We start from the raw sequence: 15124 nt of genomic DNA, 5'->3' as shown, positions 1-15124 counted from the left end.
GATACTGTGACATAAATGCAGGTAACCTGATCCCTGTGGTGGCACTTGTGCCACAGGTACCTTTGCCATTCATGATGCCTTCAGCAACATGTGAGATCTGGTTTAAACCCAACTTAGGCACCCTGGGCCAGCACAAAACTACCAACTATATCACTGCAAAGTAGGTGCAGCTGGTCTTTGAACTGACCCCACACCCAGGTTAAGCAAGCTCCTTTCATATAATTGTAAATACTGGTGTTTACTCAAACCAAGCAATGACCAAATCCCTTCGGACAGAACAGGAAGCGATAAACAAAGTTCAAAGGTACATTAGTCCCACTTATTTAAAAGCAGTTCAGAAAGTACATTCATTAACATTAAGAATGTTTAACTATAGAAATATAGATGTGAGGATATTTTAATATTTTGGGTCAAATGATCAAAATCTCTCCAGTAGTTGGTTTGTAGCCAAAAATAAATATAGGCCTTAAAAGTGTTTTCAAACTCTAGACAATAAAGCAGGCTTGTTTTAGTCTGGTTTCAAAAGATAAATGAATTTATCATAGTTGCCTAGTAAGTACTATGGTTTAAAAACAATTGTGACTTAACTTACAGAATATTTTCTCATTTACTGGCTCCCGCCTTGGCTCTTTAAATAATAGGGAAACTCACTGTGTTTCATCAAGTCACCAAATGTTAGAGTTGGAGAGCTCTCTAGATGATCACCTACTTCAGTGGTTTTCAATCTGTGGTGCACGGACTCCGAGTTCTGCCCTCAGCAGCCACTAGGAAGGGGACAGGTATGACAGAGCTCCATGAGATGGCTTTGCAGACACCCATTCTCACTTTATCTCAAAGCTCCCGATTTTGTCCAATGCTTGGGTTTTGCAGAAGACCAAAGTATAAGTCCTGATGTGTAAGTACCACACTCAAGGTCACACAGCAGGAGACTGGCAGATGGGAAAAGTGACCTTCCACCTCCCAACTCCTCATTAGGTCCTTTTTCTCATTATCCCATGAGCCTTTGTGCTCTGCCACTCATGAAAAAGCAAATGCCTATGTCTCTTCCAGCTTTTCGTTAGTTCTTTCTTCCCCCTTTCTAAACTGTTGCTTAGGAAAAGACTGGTTTCTGTTGCCCTAGAGTTGTCAAAAGAAGATGAACTGCTCTCTCCTATTCCACAACTGCTTCCACCACTCACAATTTCATTCACTTTTTAATTGTGCACTTAATCTGTGCTAAATTCAGTACTTAGTACCATGGCAAAGGCAAAGACTCAACCAGAGTCTGAGCCCTGAGGCTGCCCTGGAGAAGCTGGGTTGTACAGTTACCAAAAAGCATGGTATCTGAGAGACACATGAGTCAGAAGGGGAAGAGAGAGTTTGTATAAAGCTGTCATGGCTATTTCTGGGAGATATCCAGTGGGAGAGATGCAGAGCTAAGCCAAGCACACTAGAAGCACAGCTGCCATTAATCCATCCTTTTTCTGCCTCAGATCAGCCAACCACTTCTGTTTGCCAGGGGCTGCCTTCCTAAACTGCCAAACTGCCCTCCCTCACACACATCAGAACTAGTGAAAGGCAAGTAGGGGAACTAAACATGTGCACAGTGAGGTGCAATTTGGGAGTTTCTTTAACTTTGTTTTTGTTTGTTTGCTTTATATCTGGATGGTAGTTGTACTGCTTGCTTTGAGTCTGCACACCAATGGCATACCTTTAATGAATGAGTATTTACTATTTGCCTCTGTGAAGAGCAATGCATCAAGAAGTATGGTAAAAAACCAATATGGATTCTGTTGCTTAGTGTTTAAAGAAAACTTATTCATAGTTAGAAGTTAGTATAGAGTTAAAAGTGATGAGAAGAGTTAGTGCTATGGTTGTTTGCAAGGGGAAGAGAGAGTATCTGGGTAGATGTTGAGAGGGAATACAATAAGGACAGACTTAGCGAAGGGAGCACTTGACTAAGAAGTTTCACTGGATATTATAGAGCCACTGAAGACTTGTGAGCTGGGAAGTAACACAGCAGTTGCTATCACAGCAAAAAGCAGCCCGTGTTGGAGGAGGCAAGGCCTGCAGGCAAGGAGACCTGTGGGGAGATGGCTGCAAAAGGGCCCAAACTCAGGTCACAAGGAGCAATGCTTAGCAGACATTGCAGCAGGAAGAACCAAGTGCCTCTTGAGGATACAGGAAAGAGAAAAAGCCAAGATGTCCCATGGTATCTAGTTGGTGGATGGGAGGATGGCAGTGCTCTGAACAGTAAAACTGATCACAGGAGAAGCAGCAGTTTGCAGGGGGAGACAATGAGCTGTCTGGACGCTCAGAGCTTGACACACCTGGAGCACGTCCAGCTGCCAGGAAGTCAGAAATGAGGCTCTGCAGCCCCAGAGAAAAGGCAAGCAGTCCTGAGAAAGTCACTAAAAGGGAGAGCTGAAACCAGGAAAGGGAGTCTTTATGGTTCATTCCCAGTATAAGAAGAAACCCACAAATTAGGCATCCAAATAGTTAGTTATAGTGGGATTTTTCTTGGAGAGAGAGCTGTATCGCTGTATATAAATTTCACAGCTGAGTGGTGTCAGCCTACACAAGGCTTGACTTGTAAAGTTGGGGGTATTGTTCTAAAGTAACTTCTGAGATTATGTTAGGACAAAGACTCAATCATCTTTAAGCGACACATGGAATTTGAGGTGACAGACTCTTTTATATTTAGTACTTCTAAACATCTCTTCTTACACTCCCTCCAAGTTGAATTATTATTTTATTTGAATATTCTAATTCCTGTGACTGTACATTATGCAAAAGTTAGAAAACATAAACATTTAAAAAGGAAGAGAATAACACCAGTAATTTAAACACCAGGAAGTAACCACTGGTTTTGCCCTTTTTCCAATATGTCTGTCTATACATGTGTGTGATATATACACACACACGCACACAGACTTGATGAAAAGGGTACAGATAGTATATGAACATATGATGGGATATGTGTATTCTACTTTATATTGGATTTTTTAAAGTTAACATTACATTTGAATATTTTCCATGTCCTTATAAATGGTCCAAAAGGCTTCAGGTTTGTATGCTGCCTAGTATTTCATTACACAAGCCTATGAGAACTGAAGTGCTCTCCTGCCACTGGGCAGTTCAGTGAGGTGTGTGCTGTGAGATGACCCAGTGTGGTGTCTTTCACCTGCTGACACTGCATGAGTGGAGAACGGCCATTCATCATCATCTTCTCTGCTTCCCACTACAGCCCCTGACATTAGAACTTCAAGGGAGTCAGTTTGCTCCCTGGTGTAAAAAGTGCATGCGTAGTCAGAACAGTTAAGGCAATGGAGGAGCAGTTTTAGCTCCAAACCACCGTTTCTTGTGTCTTCCCTTTGTAACTGCTTTTCAAATCATGTTTGCCTCACTCACCACTCCCACACATTCGGGCACATGTAAGAATACACACGTGTGCATACACATACAAATCAAGGATTAAACATGGGAAGAACTTCTTAAAGTCCCTGAATGACATTCTTTTTCATCATGCTTCACTGTGTACACTTTGCCTAAGGTAAAAGACCAGTGTCTTAAAGGCAGGCAATAGAAGGCTAAGTTTGGGCAACATTGCCTGGCCCTCCGTGACAGTATGGTGAAAGGCCAGGGTCACGGCATGAACCCCGGGAGAGAGCAGAGCCCATGCGCAAGAATATGCATGAATAGGACTGGACAGAGCACCATTGTTTTGATATCTTTCTGTTTTTACAGGTGCCATAGAGTCACTTTAGGAGTCTTCACTATGACCCATGCCATAGAAAGACAAACATCGCTATAGTTTTGCTGAGCCCAGGTTTAAAGCTCCTGTTTAAACAAAAACGTAATTTCTAAATCAGTTGAAAGCAAAGACCAACATCTTGAATTGCACACATTCCCTTTTTTATTCCCTCTTCTTTTCTCGCCCGTCTCCTTCAGTATGACTGCCTCCATTTTAAATATCAGCAGCTGATAAATCAGTTGGCAAAGACCTCCAACAGTTCATGCTAATACTGAAAAGGACAAATGATGGCTCTACTTTTTTCAGAAGAGAAGGCAACGATATGCATTTCTGCATTTCAAAGTTGATGTAGGCGTACTAGGGTTAGCTAAAACATAACTGCAAAGTCAATTTAATTTGTTTCCTAATTAACTACTAGTAGATTATGTCCCAAGTTATTAGAATAACTTTGGAAGGTGGTAATTCATTAAAATACAGTTCTTTGAGAAAGGAAATTTCTTTAATTATTGAATGTGAGAATTGTTATAAAGACATCACATGATTCTGATAGCAGACAGGATTAGCATTTCACATCTGATTTCTTGTCTATTAGACAAGAAAACAGGTAGAAAACAACAGGAAATTTTTCTAACTTGGAAACTGGGGGGAAAAGTTTAATTTTGGTATTCACACCATTCTTGTCTCAAAGCTGTGAGATTTTTAGCTTCTTCAAAAGGCAACAGTTAGTCTCATGAACACTGTTTACTTAAGGGTCATACACGTAAGCATAAAAATTCAGTCATACAAATGAGTACAAATATTTTATTCATACATAGAAAATTTACTCATAAGATAAATAAGTAAATTAGTACCCCCTGTAGTTGTCCCTCCTGGGAACAGATATTTATAGTCATAGTTTTGTTTCCCACTTTCTTTTAAATTTAATTTTTCTCTAGTACCTCCTTACCTTTCAGTAATTTCTTTAAGAACTACCTTCTTCTTTTTTTATTTTCACCCAAAGACATGCTCACTGATTTCAGAGACAAGGGGAGGGAGAGTGAGAGACAGAGAAACATCAATGTGAGAGAGAAAAATCGATCAGCCGCCTCTCCTATGCATCCTGACTAGGGACCAAACAAGCAACCTAGACATGTACCCTGACTGAGAATCTAACCCCTGACCTTTTGGTTTATGGGATGACACTTTAACCAACTGAGCCACACCAGCCTGGGCAGGGACTACCCTCTTCATCACTATGATCTGCATGTCCTCACAATTGCCATTTAGTGCTATATTTTCCTTCTGATCCACAGTATAGCCAGTTGACTTTTTCTACCCACAAGCTTAGGTTTATATGCTTAGTTTATGTTAAAAAAAAACGTACTACATCAGCCCTGACCAGTGTGGCTCAGTGGGTTGGGCATCATCCTGCAAGGCCAATTGGATTCCCAGTCAGGGTACACCCCTGGGTTGTGGGTTTGGTGCCCAGTTGGGGCAGCATGCGAGAGGCAACCGGTCAATGTTTCTGTCTCCTATTCATGTTTCTCTCATTCTTTTTCTCCCTCCCTTCCCCTCTCCCTAAAAATAAATAAAATTTTAAAATACTGCATCATTCTATATCAGAGAATGGGATCAAAACAAAAGTCTTATTTATTTAATATAAATATAAACATTTATATTGGATATAGATATACACGCCTAGATATATACTCATCCACCCAGAAATACGTATAGAACACATGAGTTCCTTCAGGATTCAGAAGAGGGACTTCCTGTCATTTGTCATTTGCACATTAAGCACCTGCTGCCCCCCTGATACCATGGTCTATCCCAGGGTAACAACTGTGTATTGAGCTCTGTGTCCCATTTTTGATGGAGGGTCTGTTGTATACTATTCTTTTTATCTAAGCCCCATGAGTCATGAATCGTCCACAAGCCAGGAGACTCAGGAATAAGAAAGTCTTGCCAATTGGAGACTTCAGTTGAATTCAGTAAGGTGGGCTAGTGTCGTTCCTTGGAGTCCTAAAGGCCTCAGCTGCCTTCTACACAACCTATAAAATTATTTCTTGTGAACCCATTATTCGTTCAACCTGTCATGTCATTTCTGATAGCTTCTTTCGTTTCCATCTCTAAATCGTACAGGCTTCCCGGGGTACTAGACATACCAACAACAGTCACAAAGATCACAACCACCCCTGTAATAGCAGTGAAGACTATGTCACATTGTACAGACCACAAAAAAGAGCTTTCGTACTTGTCTCATTTTAACTGTCCTACCTTTATTTTGGTGGGGATCTTGCTTTGGGGAATAGTTGCCTACTATATTCACCAGCTGCCCTTCCTTTTATAATGTAATCAAGTGGCTGCTTTCCAGATAGTATTAAAATCTTTAGGTCTGCCAAGAGATGAAACCTATTTGCTAGGTTGTGTAGCACATTATATAGCATCGTCAAGTCCCAGGTACATGCTTTTATATATAGCTCTCTCTTTCATCAGAAGGGATACAGTAACTGTAATTGCTTGGTGAGCATCTGGAAGTAACATTAATAATGATGATAATAATGACCTCATAGGATATATAATTTGGGGGATTAAAGAACATTTACAAGCTTATTTTATCATAGTTAATGATGAGGTGCCAAGTTTTCTTGCCATCACCCTTTCCACTGGTATTTCCTGCTTGGATCAGAGAACTAATTATAGTAAATGGTGCCCTTTCAAAGAACTTGCCCCATCCTAAACCATATGCTAGCATAAAGATGTTGAATTGTTTTTGTGTTGTTTTCGGAGATAATTTATTAATGTTGTTTTGCATTTGTCTAAAAAATGTGTATAATGTAATTATTTAGTGTTTATTTTATTGTGTGTACCTTCTACTCAGAGGGTTGGCATTATTGTTCCTAACAGTGACGGATACAAGCAGATCATGCCTTATGACCTCTACCATCCCCTTCCTCGGTACGTAAATCAATCATCCTGATGCTAGAAGTAGTCAATCAGTCTCTTGCTTCTTTTGTATGTGCATAGAGATTTTGTGTTTTTCTGTTAAAAATAAGATGGTAGATAGTATATTTTGCAGTCTACCCTGAGCTCTGCTTTGGAATAATACTGGCCTGCTCAGACTGGAAGCTTGTCATTCAAAAACCGATTTAAGATTGGATCGTATTACACTAGAGTGGACACAGCAATTCATTCTGATTAGATACAGTATATGGGTTTATGTTGTGTCTTTCTTTCACTCTCTTTGTCCTTTTCTGTGTTTCCTCTGCAATTGGACCCTAGTCATTAAAGCACAATTGGTAACTGTTAAACAAACACTGCCTGAAGTATTATCGCAATACCATAAATGTGGAATTCCAGATGTGCTATTACTCTGAATAGGGCCTTGAGATATTCTCCTTTTGTTCCAAAGAAATTTAAGTACAAAAAGGCAGTTTTTTAATATCCTTATTGTTCAAAACATTTGGGGAAACTTTTATACAAAACATTTTAAGATTCCATGCTGTGTTGCTTTTTTTGTAAAGGACAGTGTCCTTTAAAACTAGAAAAAAATAAGGAAAGTTCTTTTAAAATAACTTGTTCTCTTTATTAATATATTTATAAGAAGTCTGGAGAAGCTAAAAAATATGCTGGTCACTGAGAGTATTGTCAGCCACACTGGAAACAGCTCCCCAGAGAGCAGAAACTAAAATTGGGTCTGAAATGACCAGTGTGCCAAGGGACAACTTTGCTCTGGTCTCTGGACTCACTAGGACTTCAGGGGGTGCTATTTAGAACCCAGGGTTTAAGTCAGATCGCAAACACAGTAGTTGAAAATAACCCACAATAGTTCGCTCAACCTCAAACTAAACAAAGCTCAAAAAGTAATTTTATTCTAAACTATGAAGTAAAACAAAACTTAATTGAAAATCTCAATACTTGATGAATTGGAATCCAAATACAGGCATTGAGTTCATGTAGTTCAGCTTCCCAGTGATGCTTCATTCTCCCATTCCTTCCCCTCAAATCACACCCATACATGCGTACACATGTGTGTTTATACAAATGTGCATGTATGTATATTTAATGTGCATGTGCTCACACATGTAGATATTTTATAACCTGTATATAAGTACACTAGAGCAAGCTTTTATTCCATCTCTACTTAAATACTTCCAGTGATTGACAGGGAACTCACTTTTCAGCATTCTAATGGGAGGTGTAGAGAGGGGCCTTTATACTATACGCAGTTGTTTGTTTCAGTTCTTCCACTAAAGGTTTACCTCAGTAGTCAGCGCTCTCCCGCTTTCCTATGACTATATTGACAATGGTGAATGACTGTAGAAAACTACTGATGCATCATTTCGCTGGTGTGATCCAGAACCAAACTTACATAGTAAACTCTTCTTCTGGAAAAAGTAATGGAATGAAAATATAAAAAGATAATTGAACTGAACCACAATTTCATTTGATTTCAGTTTCTGTATCTGCAAAATAAGTATCAAGATAAAGGCGAAGCTGGGTATCAGGGTGGGCAACATCAAGTTTATGTTCTTCCTGTAATGGCACTTTTAAATTTCTTGAATATCTATGATCTCTTTTGTTCATATTTCTGTAGTATAACTAATGCCTGTCTTAGGTTAACTTGATTTCCTCTGTATTCGGCTTTCCCCCAAATGCCTGAAGCCAGTATTCCCAACAACAGATTGAAACAGGCCTCCTTCGTGTCCATTTGCACCTGTCCTGTGCACACACTACCCATACCTTACAGTGGGAAAGGACAGCCAGAAAATAGCTATACATTTCTCACTCCTTGTACTTCTGTTACTGAACTAATTCTAAGGCTATTCTGCTTCATAGATAAAGTCTAAGTAAATGGAAGCTACTTCAACAAATATGTTTTATTTTTTTAAGATTTTATTTCTTTATTTTTAGGGAGAGAAGAAGGGAAGGAGAAAGAAAGGGAGAGAAACATCCATGTGTGGTTGCCTCTTGCGTGTCCCCTACTGGGGACTTGGCCTACATACCAGACCTGACTGGGAATCGAACCAGTGACCTTTGGGTTCGCAAGCCGGCACTCAATCCACTGAGCCACACCAGCCAGGGCAAATGTGTTTTTATTTTATTAAAAGAATTGAGGCTCAAAAGTGGTTCTCAAATGGCAGCTACTACTTATCAAAACAGAAAGCCTTAGTTATTGAAATTATTTAAATGAATTCAAGATCACAGTGTAGATATTAAACACAATTAATGAATTTTTAGATTGTTTTTTCTTGCTTTCCATTTTGACTACAACATTTTCTGAACATAAGAATGTAATCTGATAAGTTATCTTTAATTCATAATTAATACATGCAGCTTTTTCACATCATTCTTAATTTTTAAAATTTATTTTTTAATAATTTTAGCATTTTTATCCTTACCTGGGGATACATTTATTGATTTTTTTATAAAGAGATAAAGGGCAAGAGAGAGAGAGAAACACCAATGTGAGAGAGAAACATCAATCATTGTCTCCCATATATACCCTGACTGGGGATTGAACCCACAACCTATGTATGTGCCCAAACCAGGAATCAAACCTACAACCTTTTGGTATACAGGATGATGCTCCAACAAACTGAGCCACCTGGCCAGGGCAAGAATTTCTTAAACTAAACTCACTGTATATTTAAAAATTAAAAGCCAAAGGAGTTAAAATATATGATATATGAACTTATTTCTTATTTTTCCAGGAAAAGATTCTTAGATATGCTTTTTTAAAATCCAAGCACTTACCTGATCCCTGTATCAAGATGTTCTAACTGATGCCCTGTCTTATCATTTGTTATACTTTCTGTAAATCTCCCAGGCATGTTTTGCTTTGAAAGTCCTCAGAACCCTATTATTATGCAAGGATTCATGTGATAATTTTTCACATAGAGAACCATAGTTGCATGCTGTTACCATACTATAAGTTCTTTGAACAATATTAGCATCATTTGTCTTTCTGTGATTACTGACATGAAAAAACATACTTATTACTGTTTGTGAAATTACACCGTGGGTCAGGCCCAAGAGTGAGACAAAAATTAATCACTCTCTCTTTGGAAGGGTCAAGTTTAGGGATGTTAAAGTACTGATTAAAAAATGTGCTCTTTTGATGGCATCTTAATGTTCTAAGAGCTTAAAGTACATTCAGAAACATATTCCCACTTCACGGTCAGGTCGAATCCAAGGCAAATGTGTATTTACATATTCATCCCAGTTTCAGTCTGAAACTGTTCTCCACCTCCAGAGGGAAGCTCTCCAGAGGTTTGTGGAGACAAATGAGAATCGATCTTACCTTTCTGGAAGAGAAACACTCTACAGAGCTGCTTCGTTCTCTTGAAAGGGATCAGAAAGTTTCCTAGGGGCTAAACAGAGGGCCTCAGTTTCCCCATAATAATGTTTTCTTTTGTGTCTCCTGGAGAAATATGCATAGAAAAACATTGTGTTTGGCAACAAGCTTGGGTTGTTGGCAGTGGAGATGACAGTTGTTGCCTAGACCAAAGCAGTACAAAGAAAGTGTGGAGGAAAATTCTCACACTGTGAAGCACACAATATACAGCCTCACACACAAGACAGGATCACAATGTACACGAAATCCTGCTTACGAAAGAATTACTGTCTCCGTGGTACACCTGTGCAATATTTTTAAATTGAACTACTCAAGTGGATCGACTTGGTGATACTTTTCCTGTCATTAAAATGATATCCCTCCTAATTCTAAGAGAAATCTTAGACTTCCTCAGCGACCCTCATCAACAAACAGAATATATGCAAGAAAGACAAGCTCATTTCCAATGTTTCTATTTTATAAAATTCTACATTCACTAAATTCGTGGGAGGAGAGAAAAGAGTCAGCCAAAAATACCTCCTGCATCTACTCCCAAATGCTTCAGAACTATGTAGAGATCTGAAAAAAATCAATGGATTCCCTTAAGTGTTATTGATAATATTGTTATTTTCCCCCTTAGCTGTATTTCTGGATTCCAATGCTATTAGCCTTCCAACCAAAACCAAACTTCTTCACAATTCCAGGAGTTCTTTATTGGGGGAATGCTAGTCAATAATCTCCCTCAACATTAGGGAACAAGTGGGTAATGTCTGTACTGACATATTTGTCCCTTAGTGTAACGATGGCACAGTTTGAACTGCAGAATTGTGCTGAATCCACGTAGTCCCAGAGCTGATGATTGTAGAAGCAAAAGTATCCACAAAGTGATAAAAGTATTACACTGAAAATAAAAAGTCTCAGCCCAGGTGCAAACTATTAGTGTTAACTGACTAACCAATTTTAGTCTTGACATAATATTTAATGGTTTCATAAAAAGTATATATGTAATATTATATATGCAGAATATATATTTCTAAAACATAATATACACACACACAAAGCATGTATATTAAAACTAGAGGAAGAGGGATTGAACCTCTTACCCCTTCTTTTGAGTAAGTTAAAGACAGCACAAAGATCTTTGTGGACAGCTCTCAAAACGGTAATTTCTTACATTTGTGTAGAGCTTCAAGGTTTCCAGAGCACTTTTGCCAACCCTGATTCCTTCTCTCTTACTCACCAGGTTTCAGGCAATAGATGATGTTTAGCTCTCTGGACAATAGCCTCTCAGAACCTGTTGACCCCAATAGGCATGGGAAGGGGTTGGTTTGGAAAGGTCACTAAGGAGGTTTGGCAACGTGCATGTCTGCCCTGATAACTCCCCTTGCTTCTGTAGATGGGATGCCACCCCGTGGACTGCGTGCTCCTCCTCGTGTGGGGGGGGCATCCAGAGCCGGTCAGTTTCCTGTGTGGAGGAGGACATCCAGGGGCATGTCACCTCCGTGGAAGAGTGGAAATGCATGTACACCCCGAAGATGCCCATCATGCAGCCCTGCAACATTTTTGACTGCCCTAAATGGCTGGCGCAGGAGTGGTCTCCGGTAACTGTGCTGTCTTCCTTTGTTCCTTAGGACAATAAGTCCACTCTTTCCTCTCATCATCGTGCTCCCACCAGCTATCCTGTGCAGCTACCTGCTTCTCCTCTTGAGGTATCTAGAAGTCTACCAGTTTAGCAACTGGAGTAGACGTGTCCCGTAGCCAGCATGGCCAAACATCCGAGTAAACCTACATCCACGCCTTTCATAGGTTTCTTCAGGAAGCTTCTAGTACCCCCACGTTCCCTCAAGGACAAGGGGAGGCCCATGTCTGTCCATTTGGGCCCATTAGTTGAGGCCAAATTACTAATCCGGAATCTGTGAAAGGTGCTCTGGTGATAGAACTCAGTAAACCGAAAGTTGGTTTCATTTTTTATTCCTAATTCTTTCTCTATATCCAAAAAGGGTCTGAGTAGATTAAAAGTAAAGCTAGGTGTACTGTTCACTGAAAAAAAAAAGATGCAATGAAAACACAAAATAATTAGAATGGGATGAAGTAAAATAACTAAAACTAATACATTCTAGACTTTAGGGGAGCTGCCGCCACAGCTTAAACATAAAATGACTTTGATTTCAGATTTCCTGCCTGCCAGTGCAAAAAGTTTTGAAATAGCAAAGGAGATAGGCAGATGAGAAGATAAAACATTACGTCCTCGGCCACAGAGATGGCAAGAGAATTTTCACTTTGGCTATGTGGCAGTAGCAATCATTAGCAAAGTGACTTAATAGTATTAAAATGTAGGGTTGGTCATCAAAATTGAGCACAATCTCCAGTTTCGTTTTGCTGCTTGGCTTGGGACTTTGCACATAATGGGTGTTGAAGAAACACTGTGTAATCCAAGACTGAGAAATCAGAAGTGATTTAATTTTCAGCCAGCTGCACCCTAAATAGCCAAGTAGAATAAAGATCCCATGATGAGTAAGAAGTGGTATAAACCCATCAGGAGTCCTCTTATGTAAAAGCAACCCCTCAAAAAGTCTCAGGCAGGAAATGAAGAAGAGTAAATAAAGCTTTGCCTGTGAGTTTCCTCTTTCTTGCGTTCCCCTTCTAGTGCACGGTGACGTGTGGCCAGGGCCTCAGGTATCGTGTGGTTCTCTGCATCAACCATCGAGGAATGCACACAGGAGGCTGCAGCCCCAAAACCAAGCCCCACATAAAAGAGGAATGCATCGTACCCACCCCCTGCTATAAGCCCAAAGGTAACTTGGCATGCACTCTGTTATCAGGCTTTTATTATGTGTACTCGACTGCTGTTTTAACTCCTCAGAAAAATGTTAAGTGTCCCACTTGTTCTTAGTAACTTTTCTTAGCCTCTACTAAATGGGCTTCACTCTGCTTTAAATCTTTCAAATAGGTTTGCTTGCAAATTGTTATAAAGCTCTACATATTTATATGATGCTCTCCTGAGTTATAAAGTTGTTTGAAGACTGTTGCTGAAAAATATCAGATATATCTGCATGAAAGGAGATATTACAGAGATACTGTAGAAGTATTGAATATATGTGTGATTTACTATCCACGTTTCTTGCTGTTAAAAATAAGGCAGTGACTCCAAAAGTGTCTGCTCTGCTAAATATGAAATACATTGGGAAGCCTCATACCTCAGAGTGATGAACCAGAAAGCTGTTGCTGCTTATACTGAAAATTAGAACAACATTATGAGGCTGGATTCCAGAAGCATGATTTCAAATGAAGCATTGAAATAAATTAGAATTTAATAGATACGGCAAATAATTTTTAAAAATAGACTTTAGAAAAGTTCTAATTAGTAAACAAGATTTATTTTAATTATGCTGGGTCTCTCAGATTAGCATAAATACTAACCCCATTTCTCTGCTAATATTGTTAGAGTCTATGTCAGTGAAACGGAAAATCCCAAAGTTACAAACCATTCAGAAGTACTTTTATTAGAAGCTTCCTCCAATTTTTAATATTCACTATGATTCCTATTTGCTTCTTAACTTATTTTCTTAAGCCATTAAATTTCTCCAAAAATCAGCCACAACATAGCTTTTTATCATGTTGTAGTGTGCCCTTCGTGAGAGTGAATGGCATTTTGAAATCTAAATTAATAATGTAAAAAAAAGGGCATACCAGAAATCCTGGTTAATTTTAATGTGTTATATCTCTCTCTCGTCCTCACTTTCCTCATGTGTAAAATGGGAATAATAACAGTAACTCCCTCGGAGATCATGTAAAGATTAAAATGAGATATAATACAAATAGAGTACCTAGCATATAATAAGTTTTCCACAAATTTCATCTGGACTATCATTAGCATCCTCAATTATGGGAGGAAGTGGCCACTGGTACATCTGACACAATTCCATTCCAACAGACAGTCAAGTATGACAAGCCTACTCTCGGTGGCAAGCTGGATGTTTTGCTACTGAGAGAGATGGCTCGTGCTGTCAGCAGGGGCGCCACTGAGTCAAGGAACTGGGAGAGGGGAACTACTTCTAAAAGAATATCTGTGGGTACCGTATTGCCGTGTCTAACTGTTAGTGAATGTTTTTGGCTTTGGCAGGTTTATATTACACACTCACTTTGTTTTCTGACTATAAACAAATGCCATTCATAGAAGACATAAGTGATGCCCTTAACTTTAAAATAGTCAATTATTTCATTAGTTCTGTCTTTATCAAACCACTCCAGAAAAAGAAAAGCAGTTTGTGGTTAACTGTCAAAAATACAATCTGGATTTTCACAACCAAGTAGTGAGTCTGGCTCTACTTAAACATCATTAAAATGCCATGTAATCCTATGGTGTGTGCATACATGGACATATCTCTTTCATCTTTGCAATTATATGTTATAAAATGGTGATAGAGCTTCACTGGCTTATACTATAAAGCAAATATGCCTGCAAATGACCCTAATAAAATATGCCAGAATGGAAATCCTGGCAGCTAATTCTGTAGGAGCAGTTATAACCTACCTCTTTCTTTTTCTCCTCCACACTTTTTTTCCAGGAAGTAGTTAGGAAGCTTGTTCTGAATTGTTTGGCCAAAGCTACATAAATAGGTGAAACAAGTCAAATTATGGGTTATGGACCTTCAGTTGCTCAATTCCCATTGTCAGTGAGACTTAGGGTGGTATAGTGAATGAATCAGATATCTAAAGCAATGTTTTGTAAATATCAGAGTGGCAGGTTTGTTTGTTTTGGGCAGTATGGCATAGATCACACTCAGCCAAAAGTCAAAGGAAAAATGAGTTGGACTCTATGAAAGTATCACAGTATAATTTATCATACTTTGTGTTTGTTTTAAAAGGTAAATATTGCTATATCTTTTTAACAGGAAGTAGTGAAAAGGCACTTTCATGACGTATTGAGCTGGTGCTCCCAGAGTTATAGCTTTCATAATAAAAAGACTTTTTCTTGCTCTTCAGCATAATAAAAGGGGAACCAGTTTTATTAAACATATTAAAATCTCATTCTTTGTTTTCTTGATATAGTTATCATCAGAGGCAGAAATGTA

General features: G+C 38.9%; 1 protein-coding gene across 2 annotated transcripts in view; it reads left to right on the top strand.

The window, feature by feature from the left end:
* Nucleotides 1-15124, top strand: part of ADAMTSL1 (ADAMTS like 1) — a 437788-nt gene that overhangs the window by 197474 nt on the left and 225190 nt on the right. The window contains exons 10-12 of one of the 2 annotated variants that reach the window (XM_037061916.1): nucleotides 6620-6670; nucleotides 11446-11650; nucleotides 12697-12844. In XM_037061916.1, coding sequence (XP_036917811.1) covers nucleotides 6620-6670; nucleotides 11446-11650; nucleotides 12697-12844 — 404 coding nt within the window. The remainder of the gene's footprint in view (nucleotides 1-6619; nucleotides 6671-11445; nucleotides 11651-12696; nucleotides 12845-15124) is intronic. The other variant, XM_037061917.1, reaches the window with a different exon arrangement.

The sequence above is a fragment of the Sturnira hondurensis genome, unplaced genomic scaffold (genome assembly GCF_014824575.4).
Source record: "Sturnira hondurensis isolate 20B ecotype Veracruz unplaced genomic scaffold, ASM1482457v3 Scaffold0013559, whole genome shotgun sequence".
Classification (NCBI taxonomy): domain Eukaryota; kingdom Metazoa; phylum Chordata; class Mammalia; order Chiroptera; family Phyllostomidae; genus Sturnira; species Sturnira hondurensis.
The sequence above is the reverse complement of the archived record's forward strand: the minus strand, read 5'-3'. Positions and strand labels throughout refer to the sequence as shown.